We start from the raw sequence: 21,129 nt of genomic DNA, 5'->3' as shown, positions 1-21,129 counted from the left end.
CCATCTAATCTGAGCTGGAGCTGTTTTGCAAAGAAGAATGGGCAAAGATTTCAGTCTCTAGATGTGCAAAGCTGGTAGAGACATACCCTAAAAGACTGGCAGCTGTAATTGCAGCAAAAGGTGGTTCTACAAAGTATTGACTCAGGAGGCTGAATAATTACACACACCCCACTTTTCAGTTATTTATTTGTAAAAAATGTTTGGAATCATGTATGATTTTCGTTCCACTTCTCACGTGTACACCACTTTGTATTGGTCTTTCACGTGGAATTCCAATAAAATTGATTCATGTTTGTGGCTGTAATGTGACAAAATGAGGAAACGTTCAAGGGGGCCGAATACTTTTGCAAGCCACTGTAAATGAGATATGATTTCTTCATTTGTAACATATTCTGACTTTTGATGAAATCTTAAGCAATTTTAAGTATTCCTGTGTTTCAATCTTAACTATAATTTACGCTGACTACGATGTCAGATGATTTATAATTGAAAGGTCACGTCTGCAGGAACATAGGCTAGGCTATCGAAACAGAGACAGTGATGTATTGGTTGAAACATGATAAGAATCTGCATAATTAAATTAACGTGTTACAAAAAGCAGCCCTTCAATGCAGCAGACTCACACAGTGAGTAGCCAAAATAGCTCACTGGACCTTTAGTATTTATATTTTTAGTATTTATAGCAGTCAAGGCCATGTGGTCGGCCTTATGTAATGCACAAGTTCAGGCCACTCCCACTACTGTAGGAGTATACTCCTACTGCACAGGAAGAGAACTGAAAGACAGCGCAGTCGTCTCACATCTGGAGCTCTATATTCACTTCTATATCTCACAGAAGAACCAGCAGCTGGCAAAAGGTAGGAAGTTGTCTCAAATAAGCAGCGGTTTTCTACTTCTGCTCCCGTTTTCATGTTTTAAAAACTGCACAGACAGTCAGCTGTGGCTCTGTCGCTAATTCAGCTGCTTTTTATGTACTGTTCAGCGAAAAGCTGTAAAGTGTTTGTTCACGACTTCTTTATAGCTCCGTTATAACTCTTCTCGCTCTCTGCAGGACCGCTGGGTAATGGCTGCTCCCAAGACTTACCTCTCGCTTGCCGTCTGTCTTTTTCTGGGACATCAAACTGTTGCCATGAGCGATGCTCCCTGCCAGCTCTCCACTTGGAAAAAAGGCTTCAAAACCTTCATGGATCGCCACGTTCGCAATGGAACTCCTACGACCCTTGATCAAAATGAGTGGTTTAGTTACATTAAGAATATCGGCGACTGTAGCAGACCCACACAGTCCTTCATTGATCCAAAGGAACTGAAGAGGGTGAAGGCTGTCTGCTCAAAGAATGGAGGGAAGACGTACAAGGATAACCTGTGCATCAGCCAGCAGCCTTTCACCTTTGTCACAGTGAGAAGTTTTAAGGACACCTGTGGTATCAAAAGTGTCCAGAAGGAAACCAAACACCTGATCCTGGCCTGTGAAGTGTTGGACAACGAGTGTGTGCCGGTCCATTTTGAGGGAAACCCCACGAACCTGAAGCCTGATAACAATGCCAAAGCCTGCCAGGACCCCAGGATAAGCCATGCTCCCAGCTTAAAAACGACATGGCTCTGGTTGTTGTTTACTTTGTTATTCCTTATAAGCTTTTTTTAAATTGATTAATTAAATGTTATGGATTTGTTTTGTTTTTTTTTTATCTGAAGGCATTTCAATTCAGTTCACATTTCAGTCATGAAATTTGATTTGGAGTTTCTGACTTCAAAGCAATATTAAAACAAACAAAAAAAAAAGTCAAGTATTCAGTTATTTAAAGATGGATTTTTGTAACAAATGTTGCTACTTTTTTTATGCATGTACTGCTCAGGTGAGTCTGTCTATGAGTTTGATTTGAATAATTTGATTGTGGACATGGCAGACATGGTGTGCAGGGTTTGAATAACAACAATGTTCTCTTGAGACTGACTCTAATATTATTCAAAAATAAAATTATTGGTGCTAAATTATGAGCCCACGAAGAGTAAATTTAATAAAAATTCTCAAAAAGCAACTGCAGGAATTTTTCTTTCATCTTTATCTGACACAAACTCAACGAATCGCTCCAATCCATCCACGTCTTTTATTTTAATCCACCAGTAGTTAGTGATTCATGTTTACAAATGAGGTAGATGACAACCATGTGAAGATTGTGTCTCTAGATTTGTCTTATTTTAACTGATGTGCCTGCTAATTAGTCCACAAAAGCTACAGTGAAAGTGCAGCAATTAGACAGCAAACCCATTCAAGCTGCACAGAAGACTGATAATAACTATTGTTTAGGTGAGCTTTGTTTGGAGCAGCTGATATACTTATTATACATTCATAACAAGAAGTCTCGTCACACCAAAAAGATCCAGTAGTTCAGTTTCAAAATTCAAGAAATTAATATTTGCTTTGTTCTTCCTTCCAGCAAATTAACCAAATGGGTTTGTCGTCTGTCAGTGATGAAAGTATCGGTACCTCACTGTGTGTGCACTTATTGCATGCGATGGGGAAACCACAGGAAATATCAGACCATGAAGACGCATGTAATCGAGACTCAAATTGCTCATCACTATCTGACATGCTGAATAGCTTAACATGCACATGATGGCAGTTTAACTAAATGAAATAAGAGTTTTCAGGTGTGGTTAAATACAGATGTAGTCTGAGATTAAGAAAAAAAAAATCAGCATATGAGCTGCTTTCAATCACAATCTTAACACAGCTTTGCCACAGTGCCTCTCTGGTCTCTGCTGATTCAGATTAGCACCCTCTGCTGCCTTCTTCTTACGTTCGACCTTGTAAAGGACAGCCTACCAGTTTGAAAACACAAACAAGCAAAACAGAAACTAGTAAAACGAGCACAGAAAGCCTTTGTAGCTGCGCTGGACCGAAAGTATTTATATGTGCTATGCTTCAAGCAGAGATGAGAAGTGGATCCATAGGTTTGCCAAGCTGACTTCTTTCTACCTCTTCAGGGTTTTTTTTATACTTTTGAGGATGTAGTCAGTGAAGTGACGTATCTTAGACGCAGCTTGTTAATGAAAAGGGAGAAAGGTGTCACAGAAATTTAAAATAAACTGATTTTACACACAAATGGGTTGAGGGGTTTTTGTGACGTTTAAAATTGGCCTTGTGAAGGGGTCAAACAACAGTACAGAGTGCAGTTCAGTACCAGTCGTTGCATGACATTTGACAAAAAGAGAAGAAGAAGAACAACAAGCACAGAATCATTTATAGGCACGTTATTTACAAGTTCACAGGTCGCAGAACACAGAAGATTCAATGCAAAAGATAAATAGTAGATTGTTACAGTTCACAGGCACTGCTATTTTTTGCGAGTGTTAACTCAGGCTGAGTGAATGTTGAGTGGGCTGAAAGCCTGCCTCAAGTCAACCACAGGCCCCGCTGCATGAGCCAACTGTCAGGTGTATCGTGGCACATGGCCCACATAAAACTTATCACAACCAAAGCCTGGCTCAGCTCAATATTTTTGTGCCAGAATTGGCAAACAACACTTTTCCCATATTAGAGCCAGAAATGCCAAGTAGCTCGGATTCAGCTCAAATCTGTCTACTGGCTTTGTGGTGATTGGAGCTGACCTTTTATTATTCTCATTTTGCACTTTGTGGTGTTAAATGAACATTAACAGCATAAGAGCTAACTCGCAGCTTTGACATAGCCTTCTTAAGAAGCTCTGCAACAAATTAAGGCCTGGGTGAACTGCTGCCACTCTGTATCACATTAAAACTGGTTCTCAGAGAGACAAAAACACAAACAAAATTATCAGGATGACTTGTGGGTGTTGGGACTCCACCTGTCCCTGCAGGCGCATTAGCAGGCCTGCAGTCACGCAAAGCCGAGGGCACTAAACTCCTGTAAACACTAATAACAATAGTTTGATTAGTTACAGTAGGCTCACATGCCCAGACATCTTCTACATGTGGAGCCAAAAGGTTATAAAGAGTTTGAAGACTTAGACACAGCACCGTCAGTTTGCCACCACCAGATGGCAGGAGAGTTGCTCATTAGGCTACTCACCAAAATCCCAGGATCCAAGAAAAGCCTGAGCATAACAGTACAAACAGCCTTCAGGCTTAAATTCATTTAAAAATATAAAAGGTTCCTTCATCTTTTATTCTAAAAGAGAAAGACTTTTAGTTGTTTAGAGTCTTTTTAGGCACCTACAGCTAAATCCTGTGAGATTTCATCGGTCATGTATTTTATTGCAAGTCACATCGTATGAGCCTAATAAACTTGGTTAGAATATAAAGTTTGATGGTAAACTGCAGAATGACAATACTTAAAAAGTCATCTGCAACTCTGCTAGGTTTTTCCCATGCTATGTCTACTTTGTCATGGTCATTATAACGGCCGGCACATGACACATCATACAAACAAATCTTCCAACACACATGCATTTTAATCTTTGCTAGAATTTAGTTTTGGCTCATTTTCGCTTGCTGTTGGTGAGACTAGATTGTTGCAGCGGTCTCTGTGAGATGATCGTCCTAAACTTCCAACATTTGTTTGCAAATTAGTCTTGAAGAGTTTTTAAAGTGCAACAACCTTTTTGGATCAAAGAATCCCACAAATATAAGTAAGATAACAGGTAATATGATACGTTGGGACAGTACAGATCAGATTGTGAATAAACAACTTTGGGATTTTTTTGGTCTTTATTTATTTTTTACCGTTCAGTTGAATGTCCCCTCTTGTTTTGGGCTCTGTGCAAAAAAATAATAAATAACAATAAAAAATTAAACTCTGACCTGGAGACCACCTGACCCCTTTTAAAAGAATGACATAGAATAAAACTTTACTTATATAGCACCTTTCAGGATAAAAATTACAATGTGAATCACAACAAGATACTGAAAACATACAGACAAAACGTTTCTGAAAAACAAGGTGACAAAGACGAGCGTTTAGCTGCTTTTTAAACCACTGAGTCCACAGATCTCAGGCTCAGTAGGGAAGAGCTCCAGAATCTGGGGACCACTGCAAAAGCTCCTAGTTATGCTGCACAGCAAGCAGGGCCTGAACAAATGACCCCAGGGCCCTGCTGGGTCCCTGTCCTATACAATAAAGGCTAAAATAAAGTCCCAAACTATTTTTAAAAACGGTTCCTGACAGAAGATTTAGGAAAAGTGGCGAGGAAACCTGGTGTTTCCATATGTTGGAGGACACAAACAAGGACTTCTGTTTGTAACCTCTCATTATTAAGTTGGAGAATACTGTCAGCCACCCATCTTTTAATAGAGTCTATTATAAACTATGCAGAATTTGTCATTTTAAAACATCTTGGGGCTTAAAAGAGGTATATAACTGAACGTCATCTGTGTAGCAGCGATAATAAAAGCCCTTTAAAAAGCTTAAAATGAGCTGAAGAGGGAGTGGATATACAAGAAACTGTAAAGTGCCAGAAACAGAACCTTGTGCCACACAGCAGGCAAGAGACGCAGACGAGGAGGTTAATTTATAAGCCACAGAACCACTCCAACACAGAACCCAGTACACTCACCCAGTATGTCAAGCTATCAAGCTAAAATGACAGTCACTTATAGTATCAAATGTGGAGGTCAGGTACTACGCCAGCAAAAACTTTGTGCTGCTGAGCCATTTACAGTAAAACATGATGGAAAAACACTGAACTTTTAGCACCTCTAAAGCGTAAGCATTAGACTCAAATAGCGAAATAAGCAGGGTGGAGGTGTTATTATCAAGAGATAATATTTCTTGCATGCTTTAAAAAGTTATGGAGTTCTTATTGAGCTTATTTTGTATACATCTGCTTGTACAAAGCCACACTACACTGATATGAATGAATAGAAGTGCGAATGAAACAGTAGGCTCATTGATTTGCAGAAAAGTTAATCAAAAATAAAAGAAGTGATGACTTGCTTGGAATTTGACAAGAAATGACAATTCTTCACTTGGTTTTCTTGTACAGCAACACCGAAAGTATCACAGATGACTCCATCTCTATGCACTGCACCTTGTAAAATTTCATCACACCTTTCCATTTCATGTATAGCTATCTCTCGTACCTTTCTTCCCCATCATGTTTTTGCAAAGGCAGGTGAGTAAAAGCTTTTTTAACCTCATATTGAGCATTTATTTTCTCACACGTCTTTGGCAAAGTCAGAGTGAAGAAATCACAGAGCTTAATGTCATATTCCAGTTTTCTGCCTCAAACTCACTGATATGCAGATCTACTGCTATTCAAGGCAATCGAGAGAACAATAAAGCATAAATCTGACGCTGTGTCAGTTAATTGTAGAGTCTTTAGGGACACACTGTGGTCACGCACAGCAACAGTGACCAGAGGGTGACCTGCGCCAAGTATTTAACTATAGCAATTCTTCATCTATGACATCATCGCATGCACACATACTGTCCAGTCGTGCATACATCCATATGTGCACAAATGCACGGACAAACTTAAACAGATGAGAACATTGCCTTCTGGAGACACTACTGACACACAATCGTGGCTGAGGAAAAAGCAAAAGTGGACAACAATCGTTGACTCGGGTCAAAGAGGAAAGGCAGCGGGAGAATAAAAGAATGAGTGCGGAGTGAGAGGCAGAGCGAGGGTGGAGGGGCAGAGTCGTAGGATGCAAGAAGAAGGAGGGCTGATACGATAAAAGCAGGGCTGGACTTTTATTGAACTTTTTTGGGGTTTTCAGGAAAACAAAAAATAAAATAAGGTGAAAAGCAATAAAAGTATGGGAACCAGCTCTTGTTTGTCTTCGCAGCTTTCCATTTTTCTCCAGTCCACATATGCTAGCTTCATTTCACAAAACCTTCTTCACGAACACCTCAGCCTCCCTCAGTTCCTTTCTTTGCCTATCTGACCTCACTGTTCTCCTCTTTTCTTCTTCATCCTTCTCATCTGCTGTCTTCTGTTGGCTGCACGACAATTCAGCATCACTCAGTGCAGTTGTCACCTCAGAGGAAGTGCAGGTGACAGTGTACACAGGGAAACACAGGGAAAACTTCAAGCATTGAACACACAAGGAGGACCAAATAAAGACAAGCTCGACGTAATCTATTTCTCCAGTTTCTTTTCATTCAGTGCTCACAGTCACAGCCATCTCCTCCCCTTCCTAATCAACCTCTCCCTGCTCTTGCTCTCCTGCTGTCCAGACCGGCTCATAACAAATGTGATAATTAGAACCACAAAGACGAGGGAGGAGAGAAGGAGAGAAGAAGAGAAGAGGGGGTTTTGGGAGTGGGGCGAAAGCAAGGAGGAGCTCTGAAGGACAATACAAATAGAGTGTGAGTAATACAGGCGTCTCGCTGCAACGGCACAGGCATCTAGAGGTTCAGTCTCATGTATGCAACACACAGGCGCACACACACAGTGTCCATTAGTGATACTTTAAATGCAAAACTGTCTGCATGATGATGTGGTGTGTGTGTGTGTGTGTGTGTGTGTGTGTGTGTGTGTGTGTGTGTGTGTGTGTGTGTGTGTGTGTGTGTGTGTGTGTGTGTGTGTGCGTGCGTCAGGAACAATCTGTGTCTGATGATTTCCATTGCAAAGAAAAATAATAAGGAAAGAGTAACCGTTATGTGGGGAAACGCACACACACACACACACACACACACACACACACACACACACACAAACTTGTTTTCATGTTTTGACATAATGCTTTCCCTAGCTGCTGCTCCTAACCATCAAAAATGAACGCTTAACCCTAACCCTTAAACCCTAAACCTAACCATAGCCTAATTGTAACCCTGACACAAAAATCTAATTTTGAGTCTCAAAAAAATCCATTTTGTCCCCATAAGAGACTGTTGGTCCCCACAAGGATAGTAAAATTCCAATTTTTGGTCCTGACAAAGATATCTAAACATGCTACACACACAGACGTGCGCTCTTAACTTTTCTAATTTCTTATCTTTCCTCTGCTCTTTGGTTTGAACTCTCTGCCTCTCTTCCATGTACACAGTTAAATACTGCCATCTCTAATCAGGCCCATATGGTTTGCTGGGTCAGCATGCCAGCAGCCAACAGTGCTGCACACACTTTTGGCTGCGAACATGTGTGTCTGCAACTGTTGTGAAAGTCACACAGAGCAGGGGTTCCCAAATGTTTTAATGCTGTGACCCCCTTTAAACTTATTTATGTCTCGGCATGTAATTTTTAGAGGCTGGAAGAGGTTCAGCTGTCATGCATTTTGTGCTAAAAGTGAAAAGATTACAGAAAAAGACACAGTCTTGTGTCACGTAAATGTTTTGTGTTCTTTCCTGTTCTATTAGTCATCTAAAAGGCGCCCGATTCATCTCATGACTCTTTGGGGAGGTCTCAAGCCCACACGGACCAAGGGTTAAATCATAAAAGAAAGATACGGTAATTTGGGGAATGTTAGTCTGCATGCATGTGCACTTCTTGCCCAGTGGTTTCCTGTGAGGGTAAAGGCCAGGAATAATGACTTCCAGGAGCTGGCAGTTTGGAAGGCCTGGGTCAAGTTCACATCTGGGATTACTAAGGTTAGTGGGTGAGAATTTTTACTGGAGGTCATCGGCATGATAAAGTGGAGAATGCCACTGAAGTGTGGCTTTAACCCGACTGATCGCATTCACACGCACAGGCTCCAACTTGTGCATACATGTCGCTATATTTTTTTATTCTTATTGCAACACAAATACGATAAGACATCTGAAATAGGACACCCACATTTTAGACATACTTTAGATACAATTTGCATTAAATCTAATATGGTGTGAGCTTTTTTCCTGTTTTCTTTCATGACCACATGAGGAAACTTTGGAACAGTAAATAGTCTGTAGATTGTAACTTTCACAGATATGGTTCAAATCTGTGTCATTTGAATGAGGAGAGGAAATAGGAAACAATACGCAGCATAAGAGGAAGTGAGTGTGGAGATATGGTACAGGTCACCCTAGGGAGGGTGTTGATACAAGGCTCAGTCTGTTTTAAATGTAACACAGAGAAGGAAATACAGCTGGAAATTCTCTGCTGCCAGCGACACAACTGTGAAGATTGCAGGGTATAGATTGTTTAACCAAATGATTTCGTTTAACTGTTTCATGGTATCACCAAGGATGTCAGTGTCACAGTCGGCCCAGTTTTATTCTAATTAAACAACTGTGTAAAGGATTCAGATTAATTGTGCTTCTCATCACAGAAATGAACGAACCTTCCTTAATAGCATTTGGCAAAGTGCAGCAGGCTCCACATAACCAATTATTTAGCATCCTCATTCCTTTCTATGTGATCCAATTTCAAGCCATTGAAGTATTAAACTGAACCCATCACTACCTCTGAAACCGCACATCTCCAAATGTTTCCCTTTCTATTAGTTCAAAGAAGTACAAGTACATTCTGAAAAGGTTCTCATTTAAAGAAAGATTAATTTAGAAAACGGGTTTATTATATTATCATGATTATTCACAACCTTTGATGTCCTACAAACTATGCAGAATTTTTCAAATACCTGAGTTTTCCTGCATTCTTGCTGTCTGTTGTCAAGGCAAAGAAACACTAGTGTCATAAATCAAAGAAATTCTTCAGCACAACCCTTTAGATAAACTGGTTTACTGGTGTAGCATGGATAATGTCCTAATCGATAAGAAGGTTGCAGATGGGCAATGTCTCAAATGTGTCTGCAGGACAAGAGAGCTAAACCTCCAGTGATGCGTCTGTTCTATGTCTCTGCAGTTTTTACTTTGCAGAGACACAAGACACACAGCCAAGGGGACCTACTGGACTCTTAGTGGCCTGGAAGCTGCATGTGTGTCACCCCTGCTGCTGCTGCTGCTGCATTTGATTTGATGAAAACACTGGCTTAGTTATCATCAGCTTTTGCTGATGTCATTTAGTCACATTAGTTAGAAAGTTTGAAAAATCTGATTGTGCATAAGCTGGAAATAATATTTTCATTGTCAAAACTAATTGTATGATTATTTCTCAAACAGAACCCCGAATTTCTTTCAGCGTCCTACTCTTCTTCTATGGTATTATTGCTGCCTTACGTTATTGTTTCTATAAATGCTGAATGTTTGTAGCCATGCTGATAACAGCCAAAAGTGGCTGTAAACAGGACACAAGAGATTCTGTTTAGATTGCACATGGTGCAGCCTGCCTGTCAGTCTCTGTGATGGCAGTTGGTGATATCAGTTACCAATAATAATCTTGGTATGAGAAAGAACACAGAAAGATGAAGATGACAGAACAAAAGAAGTAAACAGTATATGTGAGGATAATAGCTGGAACATAAGGAAATAGCTTAGATAAAGTTGGCGCAGGAGCAGGAAAATAATACTTCTTACACCTCCGAAGACAGATCTTAATCTGTCGCCTTCATTCATCCACTGTTTCTTAACCTCTCCATCACTGTTGGCTTTTGATCTCCTTACTCTCTCTTGCTGACTCACTCTCCCTATCCTTCTCCCCACAACAAAGAGACAAAAATTGACATGCACTTCAGTCTCTAACTTTCTCACTAACTAGCCCCCCCTCCTTTTTTATTCTCCTTTCCATCCTCTCCCCTTCTGTTTTTGCCTCTTCCCTCTCCTCAACATGCTTGAGGAATGTGTCAAAGCAGAACAAAAGAACAAAAGCTTGACAGGAGGAGGAGGAGGTGGAGAAGGTCGAAAAAGAGAAGAAAGGGGGGGCAGAAAGTAGCATGAGGTAAAGGAGAGACAGAAAGGAAAAGAGGAATGGAGGGAAGGAATGGGGGGCAAGAGAGAGGCTGAGAGGAGCGGGGCACGGTTGAGTGGATCTGAATGTTGAGCTTTGCTTTGTCATCACGTGCTGACATGCAGCATCACACACACACATTTCAGAGCTCTTTATCAACCCCCCCCCCCCCAATCTGAACAGCACACACACAACATGGGTGAGGCTATCGTCCTATACTGCATGGCTGTCTGTTTCATTCAGTGGCCTTTGATGCATTTCTTGTTATGTCATGCTAAAGCAGTAATGGCCTGTGATGACGCTGAAGACGAATTACTCCATGGTAGCCAGCTGTCTTTTGTAACCTTTGTGGTTTGAATCAGCCACCTTTAAACTGGGGGCGTGATCATGTCCTCTTTTCTGAACCACAGATCACCACAGACCACCACAGATGCTGTGCTTTAATATAAAGATTCCCATGCGGATTTCGATGGATCTCAGTAATAAACTTCACTTTTTACTTCACTATCAGGTGTTTTGATTTAATAATATAAGAGAAAACTGTTAAAGAGTTTAAAAAAGAAGAAGAGGCAAGCCAGCTTACAAAAAACATGAGTGACATTGAAGAAGAAAAAGAGAAGACTGGAGTGCAAATTACACCTCTAATATGGCTGTCTTGTGAGGACATGCTGTGATTGTGGCATGGTGTGTGGCTAGTGACTTAGATGTTAGATGTGTGTGTGTGTGTGTGTAGATGAAGGAAACAATGAGAGCAAGCTTTGTTCACATCAAACAGACCCGCCGGCCCGATGCAATCCCCTGCAACTGAACGCAGGGCTGTGCGCAAAAGCGCATATCAGGTTACCAAATATCAATCTGACACTGTTATTCACCTCTGTTAGTCACTGTGTCTTTGTTATAACACTGACACTGAGCCGGTGTGTGCGTGAAGCTTATATCCTAAGCCGGGGGGCGGGGGGGGGGGGGCTAATGCCCGCGCCTTAAAGTCACCCGGGTTACCTCGCGCTAATTCGCCGTGCAGTGTAGCGGATGGGATCATCCATCAAGAGTCAATAGTTAACGTCTGCTTTGTCCAGTTGCCATCCATCATCAGCGCGTGCGTGAGCGCGCATACATAGGGTGTGTGTGCGTGTGCATTTCCGTGTGTTCTTTATAGGACTACCTTCCGACCCCGCAGGGCCCCTGACCCCGCCTGACGCGTCTCCTCCCCTCCTCTTTCTTCCGGCAGCGGGGGGCGAAAAACTTTAATAAGGAGAGCCACCGCCGACCTGCGCCAATACCACCTCTTATTTTTAATCCCAGGCCCACGTAATATATTTCCCTCATGGGTTCGGGTTGTTTTTTCCTCTGACGCAGGCTAGCCCACCAGTTGCAGCCGTTAGATGTATCCCATTACCACCGCTTATATTTTTATGACACAGAACCAGGGCGTACTGGAGGCTGGGAGATGAACTTGGCCCCTCTCTCTCTCTCTCTCTCATCACACACCCACACAAACCGCTCCGCCATCTCTTCAGGCTGGCAGTTGACTTGTTCTTCCTTTGCGCCGCCCTGCCAAGACGACATGTTCTGTCAATATACTGACCTGGTTACATCCTTTCTGTTTTGCAATGACAACATTGATGGTAATATGTAGTTAATGTAATTGCCTAAAGTAAGTGGCTAAACACCTAATAAACAGAGCACGCGGGAGTTTCGGGGAGTGGTTAGTTTGGGTGGTGACAGGTGCGCGTGTGGATGAGAGGGGTCTCCAAACGGCGTCTCCCTGGGCCGAAGTGCACAGAGTGCTTGCTGGGGTGTTCTCAGGTTAAAGCACTGTGGGCCTGTGCCTGTAATCTGTCGGCCTCCGGGGCGTGTCCGTTCAGAAAGGGGCGTGTGCATCCCTACACAAGTATCTTTGCGCTCCGTGTCATTCATTTGAAGTGCAAATGCTTATAACGTGCACTGCTAGATAGATGAGATAAGAGCTGCTGTCAGTAGGTCTCTCATCCCGGGAAGAAGGCAAAACCAAGTCACGGACAGATCCAAGCCATCTGGCGCACACACAACTTGTTCATTTTTGACGCACAGACGCGCACTGACTGCAGCCCAGGACCTGACAGCTTATCTAGTCCACACCACTAAGCAAACTATCACCGAACATGGAGCGCAAAATCCCAGATTTCTCCGGCACTTGGGAGATGAAGAGCTCTGAAAATTTTGAGGAACTCTTGAAAGTGTTAGGTAAGTAATGTGAAGCAAGGTTTTTTTTTTTTCTTAAATCATCATCACTGTAAGTGGCAGTTTGAACGTTTTTATGCGTCAGTGGTTCCTGATGAAGCATTTAGTTCTGTTCATAGAGACAGATCAGATGTGTCAGCTCAAACTGTAGCTTTCTCAGCACATTGTGAGTCTACCTCTGCGTCCGTGCACCAGCGTACTGCATGGGTGGGGGGTCTTTGTCATTCTGCTGCAGAACCCCAAACTCCGTTCTTGGCCCCCAGCCAGCCCCCCCTCTCTTTTTTATCCTCTCTCATCTCCCCTTTTGGCCTCCCCTGCTAACACAATAGAGACAAACGGCGACACATCTGTCTGTGTCTCAACCTCAGATTGTTTGCGTGTGTTTTTAAAGAGGACCGTTATGACACAATACAGTGCAGGACAGTGGCATCGTTATCCGAAGTGACAGTCCGAGAGAAGAACAAATACCTGCTGCTGAGATCCACGCTGTTTTTTTGTCTGGCGCATTTGCAAACCAGCCAGTGTGTGCGTGAGCGCGCCTGTAGGGCGCACTACAGGCGCGCATCTGTCGTTAGTAGCCAATTTTCATTAGATGACTTGGCAGTGCACACCTGGAATCCGTTTTATCGCAAAGCGCCAACAACACCGCCTTTATCTTAGTCTCTTAGCTACCTACACATATAGAGGTAACTGAACTACATGAATCTCGTACCACCACTACACAAATGAAAGATCATCAGTTAGTTTTAACGTCTGTTTGATCCAGATTATTCTGTCCAAAGGCAAATATGGCACCGTGCGCAATAATGCGAGGACAGGATATTTTATGCGTATACTGTCTGTCTAAAAGGACGTTTCTATGACTTTTCGATAAAAAGAGAGATCTGAGCGCCTGTAGCAACCTTTAAATCTCCTCTTAAGATATACTTTCATCACCTCATTTTTTAAATACTCTTCTTTTTCTTTTATTTCTCCTTAAATGGTTTTAGCATATGTTCTAAAATGCATTGTTCTTGCCATGCGCCTGCTTTGTGCACTTTGTATTTGAATTATTTTATCTCTTGTTATTATTATAAGACAACATTCCAACAGCAGGAATGCTGTGTAACTACCACACACACACACACACACATCCACACCCATGACTGCGTGTGTTCCTTTAATTTACCTCTACATTGGGATGACTGACAGAGGGGAATGGGCTCTGATCCCTGGTTTCATTGGAGGCAAAGCACAGCTGGATGCATACTGTCATCACCTACTACCCTATTCCCTCCATCTATCCTCTCTTCCTTTCCTCATTCCAGCTCTCCTCCCTCTACCCTCGTCTCTCCATGTCCCAAATGCTTCCTCTGCCCTATGATCTTTGACCTCTGACCCTGACCGTCTGTCTGAAATTGTGTTTGTCCCCCAGTGGTGAAACTTGTGTGAATTAAAGAATTTCGGTCACAAAAATTAACAGCGGGGAATACCTTGAGAACCTTCGTATCCCTCTGTGGCTTCCAAAGGTTTTGGCAGGCCAGCAGCGTCTAAGCCAAAAAACTGATGGGGGCCACATTTTCACTTCTAGGCTTTTATCCTTGGTCGTGCACAAGGAGTCATTACATATGTTATCTGTGTAAGTGGGGGAAAAAAAGTGAAAATAGGCTACATTGTGAGTAAAGCTATAAAGCACATGTATAAATGCACAGTAGCAGCTATGATGTGCAGTGATTTACAATAATAAAAAGTAAATAAATAATCACATTTTCAAACTTTTGCCACCTCGTCACAGCATGGAGGGGTGCAAAAAGTATTTATATAACCAAATTAAATAAAGCAAGTCGTTCCACAATGTAAACACACACATACTGCAAATGCCCCCTGAAATGTTGAGAATTATTAGCATAACATAATATTTAAGTACTTGGAAGTATTAATAATTACCTGGAGCAAAAAAAGGTGCAAGTAATTCCTGCAAAATAATGTCTTTCCAATGAGTGGACATTCATCTGCACACCACAAGCTCACAATGCATATATATATATATATATATATATATATATATATATATATATATATATATATATATATATATATATATATATATATATATATATATATATATATATATATATATATGAAGCTGCTTGTACAGTGCATACAAATTATACACAGGGCATAGGCTGGACAGCCCAATGCATGGCAAATGACTGTGCATTTCTCTCTGTATATATTTACACTTGGTGACAGGTGGGAATGTGTGAGAGGTGAGAAGTGTGAAACCGAACTCGCAGCAGATACACACTGGGCGGCATACACACATTTCCCCTCACACTTGGACAGAGATCTTCGCACACCACACGCAGACCGCTGCCCCTCGTCTGCCCAGGCCCCCAACCTCCCTCCCCCACACCGGTCTTCTCCTTGTTCCCTCTCTTTTCCCACGGGGTAACATCATTTTTTTTCCTCCTTCCCCTTTTCAGATAATCACTATCGGACAAACCTTTTCCTCCTTCACATTTTTTTTTTAAACTTTTAAGCACATTTCAGTGGGAAAAAAGGCTGGGGAAATTAATTTTATTAAAAATAATACTGCAGATTAGTTTATAAATGTGGCTAAAGTTAACAAATACTAAAATTAGTTAGATTTTACGTGACTTGTCTTTTTCTTGGGAGTGCTGTTCTGGTCACTCTTTCGTGAAATCATTGTGAAATACAGATGACCAACATGCCACAAACTACCCCCGTATGGAGAAGCCTTTTACAGTCACACAAAATATTGAATGAGTTATGCTTTTTTCCTAGAAACAGAAAAAAGGGGAATAACTGAGATTACACTTCAGGAAGTGCAAATCGCAATCACGGTGTGAGTGTTAAAGTCAGTAAGCGTGTGTTTGCATGGTCGCAACGACGATTAAGTCTGTGGAGGGGGATTGAGGCATGCTTTGTCATATGACCTCATTGTTTCCTGTGCAATCATTATTGGAAAGCACTGTGCATTTCAAGTCTGCTCCAAATTTTGCCCCGTGTGTGCAGAAAGACGTTGCAGATAAGCAGCAACACAACAACACTCAAACACAACCACACAGCAAGCTGATACAGGGCTTGCTTGTCTTTGTTTGTGTCAGGAAAAAAAATAGATCCATCTCCATGAACTGAGTTTACCAATGTCCCAGGGAATAGTTTTAGTTTTAGTGGAAGCAGTAGTGTTAATTCAAGGCACCACATTTAGCTGTGTAAGAGCATTGTCACTGTTTTTTTGTCATTATGTGTTGTCTTTTCTGGAAATCTCTTCTCACACATGCTCTTTCGCATTTTCTGTTGCTTGTTTGTGTAGGTGTGAACGTGATGCTACGCAAGATTGCAGTGAAGGCAGCCTCTAAGCCCCTGGTGGAGATTACGCAGGATGGAGAAACGCTCTCTATTAAAACATCGACCACAGTCCGAACCACCCACATCACCTTCACTGTTGGGCAGGAGTTCAATGAGACCACTGTGGATGGGCGTCCCTGCACGGTACACAAAATATGGACATGAATATATTACTAAATGCACTTCATCTCTTCTTGGACTACACATGGAGACACACATACATAACTAAATACACAATAGATATGGGTGGGAGCTGTGTAGATTACATCAATCTGTTTAATTTGGCTTTTCATCATATTTGGACTGATAGCACAGCTTTACCCCTCCCTTGGTCTCTGAAGGCCTATCATGCTACACTGCGCTCCTTCACACACTTTACAATCCCTTTCAACTTCCCATCTTCCCTCCGTTCCCCCTACTTGCCCTTTGCTACCCTCTGTCCCTCCCTAATTCTCCCCGCTACTCTCTCCAATTTCCCATAGATGGCCTCTGTTCAGCCGTTTCCAAAGCAAACACATGCAACCCAGCCAGCGCTTCGCTCTACTAACGATGAGCGCATCACGAGTTATCACCTCTCAGTGATCACCCTGCTAATGCCTTTTTGTGCTCTCTCTCCATTAGACACTCCCTCATTAAGTTCCCTTCCCTATAAATGGCATTGTATTTATTCGTGAGTCCATTTATTTGTGCATTCATTCGTGGGTCTAATGGCTTTTCAGAGTTTTCCACGTTGGGAAACAGACAGCAAGATCAGCTGTGAGCAGACTCTGCAGAAAGGAGAGGGGCCTAAGACATCTTGGACCCGAGAGATCACCAGTGACAGCAAGTTGATCTTGGTAAAACACACAAACTATCACCTGAGCAAGAGTTTAGATTTGGAGACTAACAAGTGCAAAGCTTTACCATAGATTATAGTTCACAAATTATTGTATACTATCCACTACTGATCTACTACTAAACTGAATTTTCAGACTTGAAATTAACTAATTTTTTTAAAAAATGTGTGTTTTAAAGATCATTATTAAAAAAGTGGCTAAGGAGTAAATCTTAAAATGAACTATGAACTGTATATAAAAAATGGACATTGCCACTGTGCTGCCTCCAATGTACACTTTGAAGCCTTGACCTTAGCGTTGTGAACATCCCCATTTATCATTTTGTAGCCATAAATAATCGCAATTGGACCACAGGATGAGGTGCGAAGTTGTCAGCTAATTTCAGGAAATTTGACATCCCTAATTTATACAGGATCACACACGCACAGACATTTGCTAACTGCTGTGCAGCATAAAGCACAAGAAACACAGTGACATGGTCCAATTCAGTAACCCAGCATTCACCAACCAGCAACATCTGCATGAGCTACCAGTCACCTGTCAGTCAAAGAAGCTACACCCTTAACATAGTGGCCATGAAGGGGGAAATTAGCTTGAGAGACCAGTTTGTAAACCTGTTTATTTTGTCTATGTGGATAAACTACAGGCTGTATAAAATAGATGTTCATCAGTTCTAGGACTCGTAAACCAAGTGCAGAAATGCTTTAACCCTGCATTTTTTTTCTAATACCTAATAGCTCATGACTCCTCTGGCTGCAAAAGGAAGTCCAGCTGTGTAGAAGTCTATGGGTGCAACAACTCTTGAGCTCACATGATCTATGACATCATTAAATGCTCCCCCAATGAGTTTATGCTCTCAGTTAGCACTTTTAACTTTAATACACAATAATTATGTTATTTCTAAATCATGGTCCTCATTTGAGTCAAAAACGGAGATAAGAAGGTTATCTTCACGTTGGCTATGCCCATCTTTTAATTACAGTCTGTGGGGATTGGCTCACTTTTGGTGCCAGCCTCAAGTGCCCAATCACAGTACTGCAGTTTGGGGGGGGGGGTTGGGCGCTTGTCCTTTAGTCCAGGTTGTTTCCCCTTATTTAAACTCTGCCATCAGCAAAATTTTATTCAGCTGTCGTGAAGACAGTTCAGTTGTCATCACATGAACAAAGTGTGTACTCTGTGTCACAGCAAGACAACTGGCTGAACAGACCATGACAAAAGCTGCTACGTGGATCTCGTTTTACTTGTGAAACCTAGAAATATTCTTTTGTTTATAGCAACGAGGGCTGCGTGGGCTATAGCATTGCACTTCTGACATTAGCTGCATGTGTTTGCGAGACACTCACCACACAGAGTTGAGTTATTGTACTCAAATAACCTTTTTGGAGTCCACTTATATCTGCTGCCTTCTTACAATAAAATACTAATCTAATGAAAACATAAACACAGAAGCATAATTGCACTTAATGGGGAACCCCACCCAGCTAGCACTTCATGTGTCACGGTCCTGGGTCGGTTCGACCCAGTATTTTGTGTTTCTTATGTTTTGGTTTATTTTTGCATTATGGATTAGTTCTTATTCTCTGGTGATACTGTTTTGATTATAATTATATTCTGATTCTTTAGTTATCCGATGATGATGATGTTGATGATGATGACGATGATGATTATTTCTGGTTTAGGTTTTGTTATCTTGCCCTCATGTTTGGTTTAGGTTGCCTGTGCTTAGTCTTCTCTGGCCGTATGTCCCTCTGTCTGCCCATGACGTCATTATGCCTGTTTACGAGTCTGTGTCTCTGTCTGTCGTGTGCTTCCTGTTTTATTTTGTAGGTCTGTGTCCTATGTCAGTGCGTTCAGCTTTGTGCTCTCCCTGTCTCGTCAGTGTAATCAGCGTCAGCCGTGTCTCCCAGCTGTTTCTTCTTCGCTCCGTTCACCTCTTGTATTTAGTGTCTGTGTCTTCCCCTACTCGGTGTCGCGTCGTTAACGTCTGTTCACCCTCGCTTCCTCTGTGTGTTCCGTTTGCCAGCCAGCCTCCTGCCTAGTTATTCTGTTCTTCCAGTTGAGTTAGTGTTTTTTTGTTCTGCTTCTTACCAGCAATAAAGCTGTGTGTTTTGAGTTACTTCCGCCTCAGTGAGTCCTGCATTTTGGGTCCTCTCTTCCTGCCTGCCTACACACAGACATGACATCATGTTGATTAAAACAAACTTTCAGATGTAATTAAATTAAATTACATTAATTAAAATTCTTATTTGACCCAGCAAACCAGTTCAGCTAGAGATAAGATACCACGCAGGCTTCAGTCTGGAGTGAACTGTTTTTAAAGTGAAGAAATTGCAAACACAGTAAGTATTTATGGGGAGATGCTAGCTTGAGGGCTGGCAGTAAATAGTTCACATTTAAGACTCCTGAAGTCTTGTTAAGCACCAAACCCACAACTGGTTTTTAGAAGCCAGCGTAGTTGTAGTGTTTGTGTGTGTGTAAGAGAGAGAGGGAAAGCAAGAAAAGTGTGTTTACTCTTTGCATACACAGTGATTGGTCAAAACAGTTTGGCACAGTGACATTATGTTAGTCATAACTGCTAGAGGCAATAAAAATTGGACTTTTAGGGTGGATTAACATGAATGGCTGTTCTGTGAAAGTTTTAACTTTTTAAAAATGAATTTATGGCTAACTCCATGCCAGTACTTTGCCTCAGTGTGTGCGAGTATCCTCATTAACTGCCCTCATTGCCCTCTCTTTCTTTTCAGACCATGAGAGCAGATGATGTGATATGCACCAGAGTCTACGAACGACAACAATGAACAAGAGCACTTCTCACTTTTCGCCCTTTCAGCGCGCCCCGTGTCTACAGCATCACCGCTTTGCATCATTGCTCCTCTTTGTCAGAGCTGAGAAATAGCAACCTATAGTTTTATTCCAGCATCAATGTTAGCTTCACTATATAATAGGTGTGGTAATTATATCTAGCATGTCACATGTGCACTATAGTCTTAGCTACTGTGCTATCCGTCTGTCTTTCCAGACCCATCAAACGTGACCAGCTGAAGATTTGAACATGAAAATGTCTTCTGCATTGTATGTAGACTTGCTAAGGAACATCTTGTGTATTTGGCATTGTGTGTGTTTGAGTGTGTGTGTGGAAGGAGATGGGGTGTGAGACTATATTTGTAGACGTGTAAACCAATCTATGAGCTCTTCCAGTCTCCGGGTCAGTTTTGATGTGTCCCTCTGTCCTCTCTGTTGCCCTGCCCTCACAACTTTAACCTTTTTCTATCTCATGATGACATTTTATATTTATTACTACGCTAGTGTCGGTTTTTACATTGTGTCTCTTTTATACGAAATGTGATCGTAGGAAACAACACTTTCTATGGGAAAACAATAAACTACGACATTAACTCAGCTCGACTCTTGGCTCTCCTGTGTTGAAAACCATTAGGAGCAGAAGCGCATTTAACAGTGCCAGCAGTGTTTTATGGTTTGTGAGTGTAGCTGCAGAATGTGTGCCCATTAGACGGCTCCATCTTATTTTGGGTTTGCTGTCAGCTGTCTGCAACTAGAATAACTTGTCTGTCCCCTCCCGTTTAGTCTTGCTTCCTCCCAACCTCCCGTCCCTCCCTTCCCTCTCCCTGTCAGTCATCTCGGTGCCACATGTCCTCCTTATTCTTCTCTCACAGTTTCATCTTGCAATGTTTCCCTGGCAGCTGGCTCTCATTTCTTTTATTTCCATATTATTTGCCAGTTGGTTAAATGATTCATACTTTTAAAGCCCTAAAAGTCTGCTTGACTTCAGGGATATGTTGTGTTTTTAATCCACTTACTCACTTTCCAGTCAAGAGTTAGATGAGAAGATTGATTCCACCTTTACATATTTAAGGCCTAGACATGCGGACACTATATGGGCAAAAGTACTGGGTCACACCACACCTGGTATGCACCAATCCAAAAGTATAATAATGAGCTGTAAGTGATATTATGGCAAAAGGGAAGCATTTAGGAACAAATTAAATTAAATTAAATTTGATTTATATAGCACC

The 21,129-nt window shown here is 41.8% G+C and overlaps 2 protein-coding genes across 2 annotated transcripts; both read left to right on the top strand.

The window, feature by feature from the left end:
- Positions 1–740: 740 nt before the first annotated feature.
- LOC146377772 (uncharacterized) lies at positions 741–1,995 on the top strand. Its single transcript, XM_084944362.1, has 2 exons — positions 741–857; positions 1,052–1,995. The coding sequence occupies exon 2, from the start codon at positions 1,064–1,066 to the stop codon at positions 1,640–1,642; it is 579 nt and encodes a 192-aa protein (XP_084800488.1). The 5' UTR covers positions 741–857; positions 1,052–1,063; the 3' UTR covers positions 1,643–1,995.
- A 10,594-nt stretch (positions 1,996–12,589) lies between these two features.
- Positions 12,590–20,494, top strand: crabp2a (cellular retinoic acid binding protein 2, a). The gene is made up of 4 exons (XM_084944860.1): positions 12,590–12,908; positions 16,225–16,403; positions 16,979–17,095; positions 19,840–20,494. The coding sequence occupies exons 1-4, from the start codon at positions 12,827–12,829 to the stop codon at positions 19,891–19,893; spliced, it is 432 nt and encodes a 143-aa protein (XP_084800986.1). The 5' UTR covers positions 12,590–12,826; the 3' UTR covers positions 19,894–20,494.
- The last annotated feature ends 635 nt before the right edge of the window (positions 20,495–21,129 follow it).

This window comes from Perissodus microlepis, chromosome 11 (genome assembly GCF_051167445.1).
Source record: "Perissodus microlepis isolate ML-2025 ecotype Zambia chromosome 11, ASM5116744v1, whole genome shotgun sequence".
Classification (NCBI taxonomy): domain Eukaryota; kingdom Metazoa; phylum Chordata; class Actinopteri; order Cichliformes; family Cichlidae; genus Perissodus; species Perissodus microlepis.
This window is presented reverse-complemented; position numbering and strand designations above follow the sequence as displayed.